At 33.1% G+C, this 24099-nt stretch overlaps 1 protein-coding gene and 1 pseudogene across 4 annotated transcripts in view; one reads left to right on the forward strand and one right to left on the reverse strand.

The window, feature by feature from the left end:
- TENT2 (terminal nucleotidyltransferase 2) overlaps positions 1 to 22725 on the forward strand; it is a 58425-nt gene extending 35700 nt beyond the window's left edge. For all 4 annotated transcript variants that reach the window (XM_059916637.1, XM_059916639.1, XM_059916638.1 and 1 more), the window contains 5 exons: positions 1826 to 1869; positions 8804 to 8940; positions 17308 to 17399; positions 19617 to 19696; positions 21291 to 22725. In XM_059916637.1, the coding sequence (XP_059772620.1) occupies positions 1826 to 1869; positions 8804 to 8940; positions 17308 to 17399; positions 19617 to 19696; positions 21291 to 21365 (428 nt within the window). In that variant the 3' untranslated portion in view covers positions 21366 to 22725. The remainder of the gene's footprint in view (positions 1 to 1825; positions 1870 to 8803; positions 8941 to 17307; positions 17400 to 19616; positions 19697 to 21290) is intronic.
- Positions 6805 to 7223, reverse strand: LOC132362053 (NHP2-like protein 1; annotated as a pseudogene).
- Positions 22726 to 24099: the final 1374 nt, after the last annotated feature.

Raw genomic sequence — 24099 nt, forward strand, 5'->3', positions numbered from 1 at the left:
AATGAGATAATATTTTTTTTCGAATTTTCTACAGTCTTTTCTTCATCCTTTTTTAAGTTATAATTTTATTTTACTAGCAGTGTTCCATGGGAATAGAACTCAGGTTTTTAGATTTAAAAATTAAACTAATTTCTAATAAGAGTTTCCAATTTGACTTCTATATTATAATGAAAATTATTAAAAAGCCATTAAAAATGTTATACAGATATAGAGACTTTTAGAATTAAGTGACTGGGGCTTGAGTTTATTTGTAGGGTCTTCTAGAATTTTAGCATTTGAATGCCTTTGGGGAAAAAAATATGTATCCTTACTTCCTGAGAGTGATTCTGGTAAGTAATGAGTGAGTTTTTTCCCTTAATATTCTTACTCATACACTGTGAACGTTCCATACTATCATGGAATTTTATTTTATTCCAGTTTCCAGTTTTCAACTTGGGAATAAAGCATGATGAAGAGATATTTAAATGAAGCATCCTACTTTGTACTATGTGGTAGAAATTTATACATTTATAATCATAGTTGGAAACCATGTAAATTGGTCATAATGGTTGATTATGTGTTCATTAATGTATTCCAGGAGTCACTTAAAAATTCTTTTGCTAAATAGCAAATTAAAAGTGAAGTAATGATTCTTTGTTACTGAATTTATTTAATTACAGTTGACCCTTGTACAACACAGGTTTGAACTGTGCGGGTCTACTTATATACAGATTTTTTTCAGTATATATGTATTGCAGTACTTACTACATGATCTGCAGCTGGTTGAATCTGTAGATTTGAAACCTCAGATATGGAGGGCCAACTATAAAGTTATATGCAGATTTTGGACTGCACAGGGGTTGGCGCCCTTAACCCCTGTATTGTTCAAGCGTCAACTGTATATGTAATGTATTTCTAATTCTTAAATATATAGTTTATCATGCGGTACTATATTTGGTCTTTAATCTTAAAGAAATCTTGAAAATGTGTTATTTGTATCTTACCATATTCAAGACACTGTATTTTACAGTTACTTCTTATATTGTGAATATTAAACACTTTGCCTTTCATGTTATTCGATCTACATTATAATGATGTGAGATTACAGTTAGCACATTTAATGAGGTTGGATTTGGGTAAAGCTGTTGAAGGGTGCAGAATGGCAGTTAAAAAAATACAGTGGCATATGACGATAATGATTCTTTTGTATGAAATTTTATTTATTATATAGCAGATTGGTACAAATCTCCTGATTTAGATTCTAACCTTTGCTGAGGTTTTCTTTTTAAAAATATATTAATGAAGTTGAAGATCTTTTCAGTTTTTTTTCCCAATAGATCAATTTCCCAGAACTATCTCAATTTTGGTATTATTGTTAGAAGAAATTAAATAATAAAGGGACAATTATGATAGAGCTATTATTCTTATGATGTAGTGCCATTGGATTGTACTTAAAAAAATTTTTTTTTGATAGCTACATCCATCTTAACAATGTCTTTTTAATATCTGTAGCACAGCAGTTGTCTTGCTTATTTTGTGTGTATGTCTGATGTTGGACCAAATGATGTGTGTCCATTTATTGATGACCTGTTATTCTAAAACCATGTAAGGAACATTGGTTTACATAGAAATATATGTAATTTATTAACAGACCTTAAATTGTCAACTTAGATATATTTTGAATTTAAATTTTTAGGGATCAGAATTAATTTCACAAAGTATATGAAAGCTGTTGAATTTTAGCATAAACCCATATAGTCTCATACCTGGGGTGTAGCTGACAAATTATTGCTTTGTAAAATGAATTACGTGAATCACGGAAGCTTTAAACTTTTTCTTTTTATAGCCCTACCTGAACCCATCCTTCCATCCATCCAAAAAATTTACCCAGTAAGTGTTCCTTATAAATTATTACAATACATGTTATGACAAGTATATGTGGAACTATTATGTGCAGTATTAACGTGAATATAAAAGTAGTATTAATTACCTTCTAAGTATATGATAACATTTTCTACATAGGCTGAGGCATTGGCCACTAGAATGCAAAAATGTTTCATATAATTTTTCAGAAGACTCTGCTATTTTATTTGGTTATTGGCAGACAATCTTGTCATTCATATTAATGGTGGAACTTTTTGTGTGATGCTCATGATTATCACTAATGGGAATTAAATATACTTAGTTGGTGAAGGCCCATTTGGACACATACCAGTTTTTTTCATGCTACCAGTTTTTTCTTGCTACTTTTTTTCATGTTTAGAACATATCTTTAGTTAGTAACTCAGAAGTTTTATAGCCTAACATATGTATAATTTGAAATCAGGGAAAAAAATTAAGATGATGAACAATTAGGTAGTCTTTTTATCTTTCATTTGATCTTACCAAGTAATATTCTAAGAGGTAACATTAGTACACTATCCTTGTGCGTATACTATTAAGAATCCTGGTGAAGTTAATTGGAAACACTCAAGAAATGAAGTGTGCCTACTAGAAAAAGTTTAGTGTGTACTCAGTTTGAGTTTAGAGAAACCTAGGTAATGTACATATTCATAATCTATTTGAGTATTTTTGTTTCTTTTCTAGTTTTTGTGTTCTTTTTTTCCAGAATTTGCTGTTTCTTTGTTTATAGTCTTACCATTTCTGTCTTCTTCCATAGTCATTCTTGTTCCTGGTTTTTTTTGGAAATAATATTTAGGCAGCTTGTTTAGAATGTTTGACCAACCTTCTGAAACCACATAATTTTTTACCTGTTCATAAACTTATAAGAAGAGATGTTTTCTAAACTTACTAAATAGTCATATTACAAAGGAAAACATAACATCCATCTTGAGTGATCAGTTTTCAAAGAACTTATTTATTTTATATGTATCAGACAAAATATAATAAATATATTGATATGGAACCTAAATTAGATGTAATTTAATCTTTGATGATTGATAACTGATGTTCTTGTTTTTGAACATCAGTTATTCTTGTAATGCACACATGTGAGGTACTGGATAATAAAGGGTTCACTGTAAATAGAGTCTTGCTGTAGTGGGGGCCTCCCAGTTTGTGGTGTCATCTACTAGAAGAGACTGTTTAACACAAGAACCTTTTGGAATCTGGCTATCTTATCGTCTTCCTTTTAAAAACAAATTTCTGCTGTGAAGAACTATTATAATGAGTTTACAGTATAGCTAGGTATAAGTATTTATGCTTTTTTAAGCATTATGATAAATGAAAGCATCAAAGTATAGAAATGAAAATAACATGAACTTTTGGGCCTATTCTTGAATGTTTTCCTCCCTCTATAGTTTTTATTCTTTAGCTCATACTGAATGGTCAAAGATAATGACTGGGTGTTTACTATTTCATTGCATTGTCTCAACTTTATTTTTCTTTAAGACCTAGGTTTCAGTGTAGAAAGAGCTGCATATATTTTTCAACATACAAAGGATCTAATAGTTAAACTTACCCTTTAAAGAATCTATTATTATTGTGTATTGAAAAGATGCTTCTACAGAAATCTCACTTAAAACCATGTACTACTTGGAACTCTTTTTACTAATATAAAATACTGATGAAATTTCAGTTTAATAGCATTATGCTGGGAGACAGAGGTATTACTTTTATAAGATACTCAGATTCTTACTAGTATATTCTAGTTTGAAGAACCTCATTTTTACTTCTGTGTTTCATTTTTCTAATCATCTAGCTTTCTCCCATGACAGGGTCCTGATTTCTGTTCACATGTACTACCTCTAAGCCTATATTCTCCACCCTGTTTTGCTAATAATCTTACTTCTACACCTGTAACCAGGAAATAGATTTAATACCTGCCCAGCCCCAAGGCTTTAAAAAGTACTAATAGCAAGCCCTACTAGACTTAAGAATGTCTTAATTTGCTTTCATGTGTGCTTACATTGTCATAAATATTTAAACCACATTATCTTTACTATAAGATTGATACTTACATGGATAAGGACTTAATACCCCCTCTTAGCAGGTTTTTTTGTTTTGTATGAAACCTGTAAACTGATCAGTGGAGTGCTTTTTTCAGTGGTCCATCTGATGGAACAAGCAAATTAGCTTGTTTCTTATTACTAGCAGTAACTATCATTTATTTAGTATTTATTTTATATCAGCACATATAAATTTTATATACAGTATCTTCAATCCTAAGCAAATAAACTTCTAAAGTACTCCCCTTGTTTCACAGTTGAATGTTAGAAAGATTACATGATTGATCCAGGCTGTTTAGTCACAACTTATGGATGCAGCAACTGGTATTTTTTCCATTAGACTATGCTGCTTATGGAAGGCAAAATGATAGTAGTTGTCACTAAGATACCATTTCATCTAATTTGCATGGCTTACTACATTTTATTTGTGTATATCTGATTGTTCCTATACAGATATATTTATATACCTTTAAGAAAAGCTGATATGACAGAATTTCAGCTTGATAAATAAGTTTGAGAATGATTTAAAACTTTACAGTAATAAAAAACTTTCAATTAAAAAATTAGTATGGTGTTTCAATTCAGTTGTTATTAAATTATGAAAGGAAAGGATGAAAGATTATAAACATCTTTATCTTTGAAAACTATATCATGATATATAGCATTATCGATTATTACTACTTAACTATTGACTGAAAAAGCAACATAAATGATAGAGGACAGAGTATTTACTGTTGAGTTAAAGAAATGAAGTTGAGAAGGTTTAAATATATAAGCTCAGATTAGGCGAATGAAGGGATCTTAATTTTAATGCAAGCATATTATGAGATTCACCTAGATTTATGCTAGGTAGATTTATCAAGACAACTTATATTTGTTTCCTTCCCTAGTGGTATCTTCCTATTCTCAGAAGCCAAAGATAATTCCACAATAATGCATTGAAAGTTGCAGGAGGTAACCACATACTGTGTTGTAAATGTATAGTTAAAATAATCATGATGCCTTGCATATACTGAATAATTAATAAATAGATAATATTGCTACTATGCTTTCCATACATTGTATCATTTAATTTGTATAACAACCCTATGAATACTGTTACTTATATTATGGATGAAGGAGCTTAACCTTTGGAAAGCTAGATAACTTGGTTAAGTTCACATAGCTATAGAAGAACAAGGCTGCAAACCTAGGTCTGACTCCAGAGCTCATGCTTTTAACCACTTCATAGTAGTACTTCTACTTTGTGTTAACTACTTACATTCCTTTCAAAACTTTAAAGATCTCACTCATATCAGATATAGTTTAAAGGTAATTTAATGATCAGTCTTTAATGTACATCACTAGATTAGTGGTGATCTGCATATAATTAAGAAGTCTTGGTAGAACTTCAATGTATCATTTAGTTCTTTCTCTATATAGGTAGAACTCCACTTAAATGCTCCATATCAGTTATCCTTTTCTTTGAGATCTTCCTCAACGTTTCTAGGCTTTAAAAATTCATATTGTTAGAAAATTGTGCAAGTTAAATTTCTTTGCCTAGAAATGGAAAACAGTCTTCTTTCATTTAAGCTATACATCATTTTAAAGAACAGTTACCAAGTAAAAGTTCAGCCAGTCTAATTTAGTCCAGAAAGTGTTTAATTGTCCAAATTTTCAAACTTTGAAGGTAAAGTAAGATATGATGACACAGCCTCAAAAGATCATGGAGTCTGGCAAAAGGTGTTTTTGCTAGGCAATTATATGGGCAAAAACAGTGAGACTTTTCAAATGTTTTTCAAGAGATTACTTATTTAAATTTTTCTTAACTTGGCATTGTGAAGAGAAATGGAAGATATGTGTCTTCAGCATTTAAATATCATTTGGAAAATGTTTTCAGGATTTAGTCATTACATACCTGGATATCAGAAGCCCAAAATAAGATATAACCTTAAAAAATAATAGAGATATCTTCCCTAAGTTAAAAAAAATTAAACTAGTAAATATCAATAATCCAAAGGAAAAATTGCTTTAAGAAATAGATGTTATATTGTATTGGTTAAATTGTTTTTCTCTGGATTCAGATTGTAATTTTAAAGGCTGCTTTTATCTCTTTGGCTTTTGGATTGCTGTTTACGTGCCCTCATCCTATCTGAAGTAACATATATTGTTCAATACATAAATGCAGTTGGGGAGCTCCTTTTAAAAAAATTCTTCAGTGAAATTTTTCTTAAAGCAGAAAATCTTTCTGTAATATGAATGATTACCAAAAATGGGGATTACTTAAGGTTAAATAGAATTCCTATTTACTTGTAGCTTCTTTTAGTTGGATCCTATTTTTTGTTTGTTTGTTTGTTTGCTTGGATTTCTCCTTCAGTTCTCCCTCAATAGGTATGACATGGCCCATTTTATATATGACCTTGAAAAAGAACACTGAAGCTAAGAGAACACTGGCCAAACTGTTGGTTCAGGGTCATTCAGCATTTTAATATAGTAGGTCTCACAACTCTATAGTTTTACTCTCACAATTACTGATGTGTTTCTTTAAATTACTGAACAAAATAAAATTTTTAAAGGGGGTTCAAACAGTTTTAAACTTCAGGTAAGAAAATGGCTGCTCTTCTCAGCATCATTTCATAAGTTGAATGCTTATTGTGCTAGGTGCTAGAAATCAAAATAAGAAGCTTTCAGAGCAGAAACTATTAAACAGTGACCCACTTTTCTTTTCCCTGTCATTTGAACTTAAACCTTTTTGTTTAATTCCCTAGAGAATATTAGTTAAATTTTATAGTTTTTTTTTTTTTGAGCACTATAATATTTTATAACAATAGAAGGTAGCTCGAAATACTATATGCTAACAGACAAATGATACATAACCCCTGGGGTAGGAGTCAGCAGGGAGTGTGGCAGAGGCCACCTGTTTAGACTAAGAGCTTTTCAGAGGACTGCTGGATGGATTGGATCTGCTGCTTCAGTTGTGAGCCTTCTTTGATGGTGACAGAACAGGCGATGACAGGCCTGGAGACCCCACAGGCTCGCCCCAGGGCCTGCTTGGCGCGCACAAACACATAGGGCACATTCTTGTCCTCACACAGCAGTGGGAGGTGCAGGATGATCTCCAGGGGCTCGGCGTCTGATGAACTCAGAGATGCCTCTCCTGAGGGTTTTGGTGGCCTCATTGGCTCCTTTGTGAAGCTGCTTGTAGTTACATGACTGCTGAATGAGGTCCAGTAGTTTCCTGGTGAGGTGGGCATCTGCAAGAGGGTAGGCCTTCAGATTTACATCAGCCTCAGTCACGGCTCCGGTTCCGTGGTATCGTCACTCCTCAAGGAGCACAGGCGACGTCAGAGCTGGAGCCAGTTTTACAGTTTTAAATAATGTTATCCTAAGTCCAATTTTACACTTAAGTAAGAGCAAGACAAGTAAGAAACCTGCTCTTTCTTCTGCCTTTAAAACTCTTTATTACAAATTAGTGCTTCTCTCCTAGTCCCCCTAGTCTTAGAGACAAATAAGATTTCTACTTGAGTCATATAATGTAATACTAAATCTGTTAGAAGTGTAAGGGGAGCCCCACATTTAGGAATGCCAACTTTGTGAGTTGTGGTTGGAGTAGAATTTTTCTTCTGACAGAAAGGTAATCACTTCTTGGTAGTTAAAAATTGTTGATAGAATTATAGGTAATGAGGCAGGAGAGAATATATTTTTATTTTCTTGCTCTTTGTTTTTACTGATGTTTTTTGAGGACTGTCATTAAATAGATGCACTACCCTATTTCTCGGTATTACCACTTAGTTATTTGGGGACCCTCTATTTTTTTAAATATTGGAGTTATTCAGATATTACTAATTGAATTAATATCTATAAACCCAAAGTTGATCTGTTGGGTAGTTGAGAACCTTAAGTGTAGTTATCATTCTGCTGTCTTAACCAATTGGGTTTTTTTGTTTGTTTTTTAAATCTGTTTCTACTCTGATGGCAAAGGGGAATATAGAAAACCTTTCTTGAGGGCACTGTGAAAATTACCTGAGAAAAAGTATTTTCTAATGTAATAGATATGTATTATTTGAGAATTTCTATAGTTCATTTAGTTTATTTTAGAGCCATAACTTGCTACTAATAGAGGAAAGATCAGATATGAAAATGAATGGCATACCATAGGCAAAAAGAATAAGTACTCATTAGTATTCCTTCTAATAAGTATCTTGCTTGGGCCTGGATTGCAAGCAGATGATATCCTCCTTTATGCATATTGTGCTAAAAGTAAATTGCTGAATATTGCTTGCTGGTATGTTTCCTATCTTTCTTCTTTTCCCTGCCTTCTTTGTCTTTTCAAGTTCAATTCATGTTGAACATCATTATTTCTGTTCCCTCTAAGATACAAAATACAAAAATGAAATAAAATTTCAAAAAATCTTAAAATCAGCGTAAGTACTATTTATGTATTAAAATTACTTACATGGCCTTTGAGAGAAATTTTAAGTGACAGTTGGAGAAAGCTCTCATCTTGTCCTTGATACACTTCAGAAAGTACAACTGCTCTTTATAGAAATAATTAAGAAGGATATACGTTTATAAAGAAATCTAAATATTATTGGATGGAATCTTGGTATGTACAGTAAGGTTTTATTTATGAATTAGAAAATCTTTTGCTACCATAGGAATTCATTTGGTTAACTGAGTGATATACCTCAGTCAGGGTTAGAATATCTTAGTTTTTCAGGTCCTTTCTGGCCTACTCCAAACATTGGTGAAACCTTTACTGGAAGAAAATCTTCAGATTTCCAAATTGCCAAATAAAGAAAATTCTCTCTTCTTCAGACAGCCTTATGTTAGGATTTATAAAGTTTTTTGGTGTGTTTTTAAATGGCCTCACATTTTTCCCTTTTTCTTTTTGATAGGAATCTTTTAGTCCTGCTATACAGCTGCACCTTGTACATCAAGCTCCATGTAATGTTCCTCCTTACCTCTCAAAGAATGAATCAAATCTTGGGGACCTCTTACTGGGCTTTCTTAAATATTATGCTACAGAATTTGAGTAAGTGAAATTTCAAATTGTGTTTATTCGTTTGTAAATAAGTGAATGCTACAAATTGGGTCATAAACTGTATTTATCAATTTCATTGTTGTAAACTACTCCAAAAATGTGTAGTTTATAAAATTTAATATCTAATGATTATTAGAAACTACATAGCTTTCCTGTTTCTAGCTAATTAAAAAAATTATAGTTCAATAAGTCCAGTTTTAGTTGATTTCAGTAGTGATCCCATTTTATATTTAGCCACCTCTTTTCCACTGTAGGGCCTGAATAAATGTTTGTGTTGGTCCTGTGTAGGTGCTGTATAGTATGGAACATCTATTTTCCAGGAACTTAAAATTTGTAATAAAAAAACATAGCTAAAACAAACTTGGAAAAAGTTCTACTTAATACTTGATATCTGAATAAATAGTTGTTTGTATGATATACAAATCAAGGAATACTCCTTTTCCCTTTTTTTTTTTTTTTTTGGTGAGGGTGATATATAAACATGAAACAGTAAAGTGTATAGTCAGGATGGCCATAACTGAAAGTTCTTATGGGAGTTCTTAGTCCAGATAGAGTGGGATTAGGGGTTGTTTGCAGCTCTTCTGATCAATTTGGAAAAGCCTGAAGGAGAAAATGAGAGAACTTAGGAGTTGTACAGTTAGAGGAGGAGGGTACAATGATCATAGGGTACCAGTTTGAAGAGGTTTGGAGAGGGGAACAATAATAGTAAGCCTAATAAATTGCTATTACTTGGTGGGAAAAACTGTTCTAAGCAGATTGTATGTATTATCTCATTAGTTTATATAATAGCCAAATGAGTTGGTATTATTTTATGCCCATTTTACCAGTGAGGCATATAGAGAGGTGAGGAAACTGGCCCGCAGATCACACAGGTAGTAAGGGGAATACTTCAGATAGTTTTGACTGCAAAATTCACTCTCTTAACTATGATACTTTACTGAAATGTTGATATTATCTGCTATTATACAGGAGTTCTAAAGAAACTTGACTCATATAAGATGATTTGAAACATAGGACCTGAAGGAAGAAGTGTTCTTTACATTCCTCCAAGTAAAGTTTCTATCGGACTGCCTGTTTTGTTTATGGTTGTGTCTCCATTACCTAGCCCAATGCCAGGTAGTGGTACTTGAAAAATACTTGCTATAGATAAATAATTTTGAAGCAGAAAGTAAGATTATGGATATGAGTCAGAGATCCTTAAGGTGACTTACAAATTACTGAATTAGGTTAACAAAAGGAGTAAGAAAAGTGCTGAAGAAAAGTAGTTCAATAAGAATGAAGTTATAATAATCCAGGTTAAAAATGACCAGGATCTGAATGGAAGTCTAGGCAACAAAGATAAAAAGGAAAGAGCTTTCATTTATATAAAGATGAGGAAAGATTTAAGACTGTATGAGACACGGGACATAAGAAAATATAAAGGTTATTCTAGAGTTAAGATTTTTTAAGATGTTGCAATGATAATAGCTAATGTTTCATGAATGTTTACCTAGTGTCCTGCAGTATACTGAGTGAATCCCATGTATTATCTCATTTAATCCTCACAGTAACCCCCTTTCAAACTTCGGGAATTTGTGAACTTGAAACTTGCCCATAACGTACAGTTAGATAGCCAGAGAACTGGGATTCAAATTCAGGTGACTCTAAAACCACATTCGTAGTTGTTAGACTGTATTGGCATCGTCTGTTGTGTCATGTAAATTAGATATTGGGGGAAGTTCATAGAAGAAAGATATTTTTCTGCCATGTAGAGTATAGGATTAGAGCATCTAGAGAAATACTTTGAAAATCATCTGCTTTGTTGGACTGAAACAAAATGGTAGATGTGCAGGTTTGTATGTTAGTTTAGTATTAACAGAAACTAGCTTGCTGTGCCAAATGAATCTGGCTAAGAGGTTTTGAACTTTTGGGCGCACTTGTTATGATGATACATGATTTAGGTGACATCTTCACCTACTGTTTCATCATATAGTGCATTGTTGTTTCATACCAGATATTTTCAGAAATTTGACTGTAGGGAGCATAGCCAAGAGTGTAGTCATGGTAATGAACTAGGTGCTGTGCAGAAGAATTCTGGCAGCCATTAGAAGTGTTTGTAAGGATTTTTTCTGAACTTTGAGATACTATTAAAAAACTCCCTTTACTTGAAGACAGAGAATTAAGTGCCTGTGAAAGGATGCTTGTGTACATGGTATGAATGGTGCAGAAATTTTATATGGCCATTTAAAAATTACCATTAAAAAGATTTTCTTACCTACTTCACTCACAGCTTTCTCCTTAAACCTTGCTGCTGAAAATTCTTAAAATGAAGCCAGGTTTCTAGAAATGTACCTAGGAACGAGGAACTGACAAAATAGGAAAAAAAAGGATCAGGTGGTTCCGGGAGTCTAGAAAAACATACAGTCAGAATTTAATCACTTTGTAATTTAGCAAAAAAACAAAAAAGAAAAGAAAAGAAAATTTTAAATTCTAAATATCTTACAGACTCATAGATACTGGAGATTCTAAGAACCTTAAAAGGTATCTGTTTTATAATTCTCTTTATTTTCTGGATGCCCAATCACATGTCATTACTGCTAGTTTATCTGTTGAATTAAAAATACATACGTATATACCTAAATACATACATTTTTTGAAAAAGGAAATACAAAGGACAATTTTTCTATCTCCTTTCTTACTATTTTTTCCTCATTTTATTTCATCAATAAATCATTGAGCGCCTACTCTATACCAAGCTATTTTCTATGCACTGGGGATATAGCAGTTAACAAAACTGTCTTTATGGAGCTTATCTTGTAGTATGGAGAGATAGACAGTAAACAAATAAAATGTACAGTATGTTAGATGGTGGTAAGTAGAGAAAAATAAAGCAAAAACAAGAAAGGATATTCTGGTGTGTATAGTTGTTGCAATTTTAATACCTGTATTGCCGTTTAATACCTAGCATGGTAAGACAGTCTCACCGAAAAGGTGACCTTTGAAATAAAGACCCAACGGAGAGGAAGGTGTGAGTTATGTGTCTATATGGGAGAAGAGCTTTCCAAACAGAAGGAAAAACAACTGCAAAGACCCTGAGGTGGAGGTTTGCCTAACATGTTCAAGGAACAGCAAAGAGGCCAGTGTGACTGGAAGAGAGTGTAGAAGTCAATGATGTCTGAGAGTTAAGGAAGTTCATGTCATGTAGGGTCTTGTGGTTAATTTTGATGACTTTGGCTTTTCCTCTGGGTAAAACGGGAAACCACTGGAGGGGTTTCAGTAGAGAAATTGCGTGATCTGATTTAGTTTATAACATGCGCATCCTGGTTGGTGGATAAGAATAGAGTGAAGGGGGAGCCAAAGGCAGAAGCAAGGAGACTGTTTAGAAAGGTATTGTAGTAATCTAAGAGAAGTCATGTTGCTTGGGTTAAAGGTGGTTGCAGTGGCAGTGGATGAGAAGTGGTCAGATTCCACTTACATTTTGATTTGCTACAGATTAGATGTGACATAAGAGAAAGCGAGGAGCCAAGAATGACTTCTAAGATTTTGGCCTGAGCAACTGAAAGGATGGAGTTGCCATTAGGTGTGATGCGGAAGACAAGGGAGGAACATTACTGATTTTGAATATTTTAAGATTGAGATACCCACAAAATATTCAAGTAGAGATACTGAGTAGAGAGTTGGATATACAACTCTAGAGTTCAGGAGCGAGGTCACAGTTAGAGCTTTATATTTGGAAGTTGTCAGCAGGTAGATGGTATTTAATGCTAGGAAACTTTTTGAGAAAACCAAGGGAATATAGATAGAAAAGAGAAACGGTCCAAAGACTAAACCCTTAGATACTCCAGTGTTAAGAGGGGTACAGGAAATACAGAAGATACAAGAGTGTTTTAAATGACAATGAAGAGAGAAAGACAAATTCAGAATGTAGATATTCTGTGAAACAACTGGCCTAGTCTCTCAAAAAGTCAATTATCTTAAAAAAAAAAAAGTGGAGGGAACATTTCCAGTTTAAAGAGATGGAACAATCAAATACAATGGATGAACCTTGATTACAATCGGATTGTAGAGAGGGTGGAAAAATTATAAAAGGCATTTGAGTTACATTAATTTCTTGATGCTGTTGGTGTTACAAAGGAGAATAGCCTTATTCTTAGATATATGCCAAAGGATAAAGAAATGAAGTTTCACTCTGTCTACAGCTTAACAAAAGGGTCAGTTCAAAACATACACATATACGCGCACACACAAGCAAATGTGGCAAAATATTAACCACTGTTGCACTGCTTTTAAGTTTTATGCCTTTCATTTTTCCCTTTGAAAAATGTCGTAATACAGAGATGAAGTAAAAATAGATTAGGTATGAGAAGGAACTAATATATAGTAATCAAAAAAAGGAAGAATCATTGAGAAAGGAGGAAAGGCAATAGAATGTGGTGTCTTGGAATCCAAGGGGGAAAAACGTTTTGAGGAGGAGGGAGTGATTATGTGCGTCACATGTTTTGATAGATCAAGTACAAGATGAGAACTAAAAGCTGACCATTGAAGCATCTGTCCATGTGGAGGCTACTGGACCCTTGACAGGAGCAGTTTCTGTGGAATAATGTGGATAAAAAGGGTCATTGGAGCCTTTCTCACCTTCTGAGATGGCCCCCACTCTGTCTGTGCAGTGTGTTTCTCTCTAAATAAATCCACTTCTTACCTATCAAAAAAAAAAAAAAAAGTGTCATTGGTGTGAGCTAAAGAGAGAAAAGGAGGGGAGGATTTAGGTAGGGTAGCTAACTCTCCAGGGGAATTTACGTACTTGTAAAGGGAGCAGAATAAGTGGGGTAGAAATTGGAGGATTAAGCAGGGTTGAGATTTTGTTTTTAGAAAGGAGAAATTTTGCCATCTTTATGGCAAAATTGGTGATACCAGAAAAATTGTAGTAAATTGTTGAACAGTCTACTTGTTTGAGTAGAGAAGGATTGGAATCTAGAGCACAAGTGGAATAGAAGCGCTGACAATTCATTAATAATAATGAGGGAAAAAAAAGAATATATAGATACAGACAAATGCAGGTTGATGTGGTGGGAACTAGAGGAAACTATCTTTTGATTGTTTTAGTTTTTTTAGTGAAATGAAGCATGGACATCAGCTGGGAAGGATTGTGAGGGAGTAGACTTGAGAAGTGAGGAGAAGGTATGAATTGTCATGTAGAAGAGTAAAGGAGTGAATTAACTATGGGAATATAGTATGATTGGTGGGTAGTAGCATTTAGGATCCTTTTGAGCTAAGTCATCATGAATTTAAAGTGATCATAAATCGAAAGGTCAATATGGTTGCATTTTTTTCTCCAGCGCTGTTTAGCTGCTTGGGAAAGGATTGGAGTAAACAAAGATTTAATTATAGTTTTATCAGCCAGGTAAGTTCAGTGCAGCAAGAGCAGGTAAGAGAGTGGAGGGATATGCAAGGGAGTGATTTTAATAATTGACAATGGACAGGACATATTAAATTCAGTCGTGAAAATGGGCACAGTGTTGCCTACAGGACATCTAGGTGGCAGTTTCCAATAGTTACTTGTAAATTTTGGCGTGGGGCTTAGTGGCTGGAGAAGAAGATTTGGGAAAGAAACATCAGAGTACTGAAGCCCAGATGAGTGCTCTAGCATTTGAAAAAGATCGAAAAAGACAAAGTCCTGATAGACACCAGCATTTAAAGGGTCAGGCAGAAGAGGAACCAGTCAAAACAAAACAAAACTCTAGGATTAGAGTCAGGCTTTTTCTCTGTTTACAAGATTTGAAATCCCTAACAAAGTGTTTGTTTGTTTGATTGTTTGCTTCCCAACCCTTAGTAATAGAACAGAAATATACAATTTTTTCACTTACTTTGACTAGTCTTAGCATATATGCAGCCATGTGGTATCAGACGCATAATTTTGTCTTTATGAGACTTAAATTTTTCTTTGTAATGTTGTTGAAGTCTGCATTTCCAATTTAATCAATTGTCTCAAAATACTTTGTTTGTCACAAAAAGAATGGCTAGAAGAGAATTAATGAATGAGTACCAGCTCATTATCATTACTGAAGAAAAAAAGCGAGCATCTTACCAATATAGTCAGTAATCTGTTTTATATTCAAAAGATTATCATACATTATCAGATCTGTTTTAGATTAAGTCCCATATCTGTTGTTCTAGTCTTTTCTGAAACATCCCTCTTTTATAGATTGTATCTTATTTTATACTTTAATTATTGAGTGACAATGACAGATTTTCACATGGAAAGCAAATTATGGTAGAGAAATACAGTATGATAAAAGGCTTAGTTTAGAGCCTGTTTTAAAGAAGGAAATGTGTAGGGAAAATATTTCTAAATTACCATTTGAATTCTACATTTAAATTCACCTCTAAGATTAAAAGTAGTATATAAGTTATGTATCATGTTTATGATTTGAAATATTTAATAATTTCAAATATTTAAAAGTTCTTCAAAAATGCAGTAGATTGAATCAGTCCAAATAGTAGTGGTTCAAATATTCTTTTTTATTCCTCTATGAAGTACTTCAAATGATAGTCATTTAAATAACTGAATTGTTTGGGTTGATTATAGGTTGAAGATTAAACACTATCTGGTTAGGGATGAAGAAGTGAATATGGATGTGTCACATATGTTTCTGTGATCCAGTTTAGAATCAAATACTGGCATGTAATATAAATTCAGAATTGGATTTAATAGAAATATAGTGGTGAGGAGAGTTCCTTTGATTTAAGAAAGTAAAAGGTTTAGTTTAACAGCAGGATACAGTATTTCAATATTTTAAACTTGTCTGAGAGAAAAAAATCAGTCCACCCCCTTTTAACATAATATTTCCTATTTTAATTCTACTGCAGATTCCACTGTCCTACAAGTTGAAATTAGAAACAAGTAGTCTCAGGAAAAAGTTCATTTTATTAGTGAAATTTGTCTTATGCCATATAAAGTGAAGTAGCACAAGGTGTAATTCTACTGTAATTTTGTGTGGGTCAGCAATGTGGTTATATAACTCTCCCCTTTACATTGTTATGTTTAAGAAAATTTTGGTAACACACTTGGACCAGTAGAGCAGTGTACTTCTTTTCTGTTTGGAGCCCAAACTAACGGAGCTGCTGTACATGAAGGATCTAAAACATCTTACTGTAACCAATCCTAAGTATTTCTTTTTGACAACCCACTTATTTTTAAAAAACATAAATTCTGATATATATTTTTAAAGAACTTAAAGCTGTGTTTGCAAACTATTTCTAAACTGTATTCTTGGTAAGAAAAAATAGAAAATCATACTTCGAAGATTCTTTTCAGTTATCAAACTTCACAAGATGCAATATTTTCTTGCATGTTTAACATAGAAATTAGTTAGTTTTCCAGAAACAAATGCCATACTGGACCCACGATTATGTCCTTATGGATTCTCTAATAAATAGAGGCAGAGTAGGACGAGTGTTGCATTTGGAATGTCCCAAACCATGGTCTTTCTCCTACTGAAATTATGGAGAAAGCTAAATATAGCTGAAAAAAAAGATATCAGCTATACCCCAAACTCATTTTTCTGTTGAATACAAGCTGAGTGGTCATGTGTTTTTAAAATGTTTTTGAGAAAAGGAAAATTGTACTTGTATAAAATTATTATAATTTGAACTTGTACAAAATTATTATAAATTTAAAAGAACAGTGTAAGTTTAGGATATACTAAAGACTGGACAGTTTACCTTCAAGCATGCTGATAAAATTGTTTTACTTGAATAAAACTTCACTGTTAACATCTACATCTGATATACAGCAATAACGGTATGTTTTCATAGAGTATTATTTTTTTTTTTCCTTAAAACAGCATCTTCTTGCTTCTACTGGAAAATTTTAAAATTTTCTACCGTAAATCATATCAGTAGAGGTGCACCTGAACAGAAATTATTTAATGATGCCAGAAAACAACACAAGAAGATTACCTCTCTCTTACCAAATAAAAAATTCTAACTGGGGTGTTAACCAGGAACATAGTTTTTTTGCTTACTTACACTTTAGTTTTCATATTACTTTATTTATTCAAAAAATATGTATTGAATACCTAGTTTATACTGAGCAACTAGGTGAAGAGTAAAAAAAAAATACACAAAGAGCTCAGCATCTTGGAGCTTTCATTCTATTTAGGGGAGACACACAATAACGTAATAAATAAGCAAATTGTTAGAATGTAAGTGCTGTGGAGACAAACGAAGTAGAGAAGGGGAAATGGGGATCGAGGTGCAGAGGGTTGAAGCAAATTCCAATTCTATGAGAAGATCAGAGTAAGCTTAACTACTGATATAATAAAAATAATAAAAGGGAAGTTAAAATAGTTAACATGATTAATGTTTTTCTTTTGATAGCTGGAACAGTCAGATGATTTCAGTTCGTGAAGCCAAAGCCATTCCCAGGCCTGATGGTATTGAGTGGAGAAATAAATACATCTGTGTAGAAGGTAGCTTTCCCACAACTACTCTCTATTTCCAGCCAACTATCATCATGGTACTGAGAGAATTACTTGAATACTTTCAGCTTATATTTCATCTAAAAGTAATACATTTATGTTCTGAAGTGGTTTATAAGTCTTTTAATCGTAAGATTTTAATTCAAAAAAATAATTTAAAATTCTTTAGTTGTAAGAAATAATAAACACGAATTTAGGTGTCGAATCTTTCCAGTCAGTAAGATTTGAGCAGTCTTCACGCACCTCTCATGCTTGTAGTTGGTTGAAATTTAGTTTCATGACTTACAGGTAGAAGAAAATGATTCTTTGAAATAAAATTAGTTCTTTTATACTTAAATATTGATAATTAATACAAGCTAGATTTTTATGAATATAAAATTGATTTTCCTTTAAAAATTAAATGGTCTGCAGATAGTCTATTCTCTAAAATTAATTTACATGTAGTTGAATATTTCTTTAAGTCAGTTGAAACTGACTTCAAGAGGCAATATTGTTCTCACAGATGCCAAGTTGATGACTTTTGTAAATCTTGAGGTAACATAAAGGGTTGAGATTTGGCATTTGCAGGAAAACATCAAATTTAGAGTATTTTAATCTTGAATTATAATGCAACATCTTAAGAGTTTATAAATGTGAAATTGAATCTCCTGCTTTGGTGTTTGGTTTGCTAAATTGCACAGTGTGTGTATGTTATTTTAGTTACTTGGTTCTTTTGAATATTAAATACAGTTGTAAAGTGCTACGCACTGTGTAATCTGATAGTTTGGCATATGGCGTTATTTTATTTTGAAAAGTACTGTGACAATAAACTCTTTTGAAATAGCCTTTCTGAGCAATAAAAAAATAAACAAAAGGAGTTTTTAAAATGATGGGCCTGATTAGATTATATGACAAATCTAAAGTTAACATCTCCATCAAATTTCCTATTCTTTCACACCTTTTTTGAGGTCTTTCCCCTCATTCTAGCAACTTCATTCTCTTTCTCTCTCGTCTCTCTCTTTCAGCTTTACAGCACACATAGGTCTTCTCATCCTTGAAAAATACTCTTGACTTGATCCTACTGGCTTTTCTGAGTACTTTTTTTTTTCTTTTTTACACCAAAATTCTTCAACTCCAGTAATTTTAACCTACTGCTGGCATTATTTCAGCTTCCATCTCACTCCTAATGCCTTTAGTTATCTTTCTTTTCTCACTATTATCTTCAGTTTCCTCGTTCTCTTATATAGAATCAGTTTCTTTGTCTCTATATATGAACTCTTCTCTCTTATTTTGTGGGTGAAGGGTGAGTGGGGTGAGGGTGAAGACATGGAAAGTAATATTGGAGACACACACATAAAATCTCTGCTTTTGTTCTCTTCCTGTCTCGTCCACTTTTTTCTCTATCCTGTTTTTCTGTCTTTCACTGCCAAATTTCTAATACAAGTTACCGTTCTCACTGTATTTTTTTTTAAGCCATTTAGTCACACCATAGTTCTCTGTACTGTCTTCCATCCTCCCCGGTATTAAACCTCTACTTTCAAAGGCATTGACCTTTCTCCTACTAGACAAATCAGTGGTTTTTTATTATTTTTAAATTTTTTTATTTATTTATTTTTGGCTGTGTTGGGTCTTCATTGCTGTGTGCAGGCTTTCTCTAGTTGTGATGAGCCGGGGCTACTCTTCGTTGCAGTGCGTGGGCTTCTCATTGCGGTGGCTTCTCTTGCTGCAGAGCACAGGCTTTATGTGCACGGGCTTCAGTAGTTGTGGCTCACGGGCTCTAGAGCACAGGCTCAGTAGTTGTAGCGCACGGGCCTGGCTGCTCCGTGGCATATGGGATCTTCCCAGACCAGGGCTCGAACCTGTGTCCCCTGCATTGGCAGGCGGATTCTTAACCACTGTGCCACCAGGGAAGTCCCTCACAGTAGGTTCTTGACTCTATGATTCTTCAGAAATCTTATCTATTTTTATGATTTAGACTTAATATACCTATGCTGATTACTTCATTTTTAGATATCTTCTCACTTGAATTTTATCTACCTTGTTAGACAGCTCATAGCAATTATAAAACTATTTATTATACACATAAATCTAATGTTAGGCTAAACCACATGCAATTGCTACTGTGTAGGTCAGAAACTGTCAAATATTGGCAATTTCATATAATTCAAATAAAAAACTGAAGTTCTCATTTTAATAATTTCTTGTTTATATGTGCATTTAACATTGTAGAACCTTTTGATGGAACAAATACAGCCAGAGCTGTGCATGAAAAGCAGAAGTTTGACATGATCAAGGATCAATTTTTAAAGGTAAACAATGCATCAGATTGACTCTAGAAGCATTAGTGCACTAGTGTGCTTTGAAAATTAAAAAAACATATAGGTAGTAGGAAAGAACAGCTCTGGTTCCTGTGTTGTGAAACAATTAATGTGGCACAATAGGGAATTTATTACTTGAATTTAGAAATACTCCTTCAGAGAGATCTGACTCCGCCTTTACTCACATGGCTTTCACTTTGTGGAAATAAGCATTTTCACAGTGAGCTTATTAAGCTCTCAAAATGAATGAATAAAACCTAAAGGACTCCTTTCCCTCCTTAAAATATTGGGAAACTTGTAGCCTTAGAAGAAAGCCATGTCTGTTCCATATTTTTCTTCTGTATACCCCACTGTAACAAGGAACTAGAGCTCCATTTTATCTTTGTTTATATTCTGAGAAGTTAAACAGAATGTATGTGTTTGTGTGCACACACATTTTATATATATAAATAGTCATATATGTGTAAACTGGAGTTTATTCCTTAGCTCTCTAGTCCACAGTATGAATTTTTTCATCAGTGATTTTGCTAGGTTTGATTCCTAGCTTCAAGTTACAACAGTACAGAGTAGAAACACATTGATAGAAATATGTATAGTAATATTATGAGACATATAGGAGAGAATACTTCATAGAATAAAAAGATCAAGGAACTTATGAAGATCATTTTAGAGGCATGTTTTTTCATTACCGAGATGTCCAGGTAGACTTTATTTTGATGATTATTAAAAATGCAAGTGTATCATGTTACAGGCTGTCCTTCAAATTAGGCCCTCTCAGTTTGTCAACCAGAATAGAAAATTTAAAATGAAATGGAATTCTGCAGGGCAAAACAAGTATCCAAGAGGGAATGTTTTTCTCTATCAGATTAAATTGAGAACTCAAAAATAGCATTTCTACATTGCTGTTCTTACTGATGGGTGAGCTTTCATTTATGATTGTTAGCTATAAAACCAATACTTTTAGTCAGTTGAACAACTGAGGTGAGAACAAACTGCAGAGATCTGCAGCCAGATTTTTTGGTAGTGGGCCAGATTTTTAGCTTATGAACGAGAATTTCAGTTTCTTTTTTCTCTTCTTAAAAATTCTGTTCACTCTTTTTTCTAGATGCATTGTATAAAGTGCTTTATTATAGATTTACTCTCTTCTTCATAAATACAGTTTTTAATTGAAAGAGCTTTCTAGATACAAAATAGTCAATCAAATAATTGAAGTAATCTTTCCTTACCCTCTCAAACCCAAAGGTTTTGTATTAATTACTTTGCTGTTTTAAATGACATTATCTAAATTGGTGAATAAATGTTAATATTGTCAGTTGCATCTTTTTGTACCACCTATGTGCTCATTTCTTTATTAATGAATTGGAACTACACAGGTGTAAAGTTTTTAAATAACATCTTCTTTCTGATGACAGAAACAATACTTTTACTGTGTTAAAAACTTGGGAGATAAAAACACAGACACAAAAAAGTCACCCCAAATTTTACTGCCTTGAGAAATCACTGTTAACATTCTAGTAACTCCTCTTTCAGTCTTTTGTTCCACATATACTTTAGGTTTTAAGAATGATTTTTCTTTCTCTTCCAGTCATGGCACAGATTGAAAAACAAACGAGATTTGAACAGTATACTACCGTTAAGAACTGCTATCCTGAAAAGATAACTGGCCTCTATTTCTTAATAAAGAACAGTAGTAACATCATAATGCATTTTGTTTACCTTCATCATGGTTTCTTTTTAATTGTTCTTCTTGTTTTCATGTTTTATTCTTAAGAGGACATACTTATATATGCATATTTTATTATGACATTTCCTAATAAAACCCTTTGATTTAAAGATGTATTTTTGAAAATGTTTACATTGATGATTAGTAATATTATGGCATGAATTTTCAGGAGATCAAATAAAATATTTTTTTGGGAATTATCAAATAAAAGTTTTTTGCTATAACTGTAATTAATTGTACCACATGCTAATACTGAAGAGATGTGTGAACTGTTTTGGAAAGGGTCTGATTTATACATACTTAAAAGTATCACCGTCAGTAGATGGTTTGTTGCCTGAGTCTGTTCTAGTGAAGTGAAGATTCGAGTCAGTTATTCAGTTACTTGAAGCAAAATGAAATCTTTTATTTCAGTGAAATCACTGCGGAGGCATGAAATACTGGACAATTGCCTAAAGTCCTCACTTGACTCATCAGGATAGACTGAGGCTTTGTGTCGATATTAGCATTTCATTAGTACCTCACATGCTTTTGGTGTACTCGCGATTGCTTTAAATTTTGTGTTGAAACAACTACATTTTGCACTGTAGTAATATGAGCACTAACTCTGTATTGTACAGCAGTTAGGGAATTGTTTTGAAGAATCAGTTCAGTGTAGACATTTTGAAAAGATTAAGTCCTCTGTGCTTTATGATAACTTAGTGCAATTTGCACTTTTGCTTTACTTCCCGTTTTCCTGCTTTTATTTTTCCTGTGACATGAAGCAACAGAAACTGAAAGATCAAAGTTGAGATTATATCCTATTGATAGTATCAGAGTTTTTTCTGTGTATAATTATAGGATTGTAATCTAAACTGGAATTTTTAGGCAGTAAGCCACTATAAAATGTTCTAGATAAGACATAACATTATTATAAATAAAAGCTTAATGTTTGTAAAGATATCTTTTTTAGCATTTCTTTTCCACAAGAAGAAATAGTGGTGGCTGCTAAAAAAGCTACAGTGTTTATTAAGGTTGTTTTTGGTTTATGTAAATATTTGTAAATTGGTCAGTGCCTGTAAATTTAAATATAAATAATCTTAAAAACAGTTTTAACTTTTTCAAAAGGACTGTGTACAACTTCTTTTAGACCTGCTGTAGCACAGTTTGTACCTCTAATGTATTTGGTTTTTTTGCAGACCAATTCAAATGCTAACAAGACTTTTGCTTTTTGACTTGTAAAAGGTGCATATTTTCATTTTTTTCTTTAAGTTTAAATTTTTGTATGATCAAATGGAATAAAGTTTATATATGGAAATTGTCGATGTGTTTTTTGCTTTTTTTCTTTTTTCTTTCTTCTGTGAAAGTCTTTACTTCTGAGATGAGATTGAGGCTCTAGTTATCATCTGGAGCTGAACTGAATCCGGTTATTGTGCGTAATTATTTAGATTATGCAGAGAATCTTGGATTCAAGTTCATTCTTCTTTAAGCCAACTAGCCACATCAGCACCCTGTTTCTCTGGCATTATTAGGAATGACGCTTTCCACACAGGTGAATTTTTCAGTTTACTGATGATTAATGCTTTTGAAGCAATTAAGCTTTATATACTAGTTCTTTTTCTTGGAAATTTCCCTAAAATGTATTTTACACTGTGCAACTCTTCTTTATCAGAATGTGTTGAGTATAATTAATATTCTAGTAATGATTCCAGGTAATAATTATAAAGAATAAATAATAGCCATAGTACTCCATAGTAATACTGTGTAGCTGTCAGGCATGGGTAAGTGTCTGGGGCATTCTACCTCTACAGTATTATGACATTTCCTAATAAAGCCCCAGAATTTACCATGGACTCTTTCATGCCACTGTTCTCTCAGCTTTCAATGACCACCGGGCCCCCTATCTCACTGTTGCTGCTTTTCAGCCGTATCGCTATAACAGATCAAGAAGTTAATAAATTTACACACAGTTGTAAATCAGTAGACTGAAACCTAAGATTATGCACTTTGTGACTGCTAAATATGTCAGATAAGTGGTCTGTCAATATATGAGAGAATTTTTTAGGCTTTTAAATTATTTTCAATATGAATTATTTGTGTTGTGAATAATACATTCTTTTATTTTCTATTTGTATTGATCTGGCCATTTCTATTTATGTTGTTACTCAAGAAAGTAGTGTTAGAAAGTTTAAAATGTGCAATCTGTACTGCAGTTCTAAATTTTGGATTGGTTTGAGCTAGGATCTTCACAAATCTTGTTGACTATAGTTAGTGTTCCTAAGAAATTTTGAGTTAAATGGAGGGAATATACCTGTAGTTTTGATTAGTGTTTAATAGATCCCACAGCTGCAATTGATTCCTTTTTGTCCTAGTAAGCAGACACTTGGGATTACTAATGCAAAAGCCTACCTGCTGTAAGAGAATGCATACTGCTGATGTTAAACCTGGTTTAGTGAACCCTGGAAGGCTGGACTCTTGCTGTCTTCCCTCTCATGCCCCCTAGCTGATGCTTCTGTACTGTACCTCAACTACCTGCAGTTCTTTGCCCACAGACCTAATGCACACATATGAGCTAGGGATAACTGTAACTGGGGAATACTACCTAATTTACATTTATCATATTTAACAACTCTGTGAATAGAATTTGCTGTAATTAAAAATCAGTGTTAGCTCTTCTAGCCATAAAATCATCCTT

This window comes from Balaenoptera ricei, chromosome 3 (assembly GCF_028023285.1).
Source record: "Balaenoptera ricei isolate mBalRic1 chromosome 3, mBalRic1.hap2, whole genome shotgun sequence".
NCBI classification, from domain to species: domain Eukaryota; kingdom Metazoa; phylum Chordata; class Mammalia; order Artiodactyla; family Balaenopteridae; genus Balaenoptera; species Balaenoptera ricei.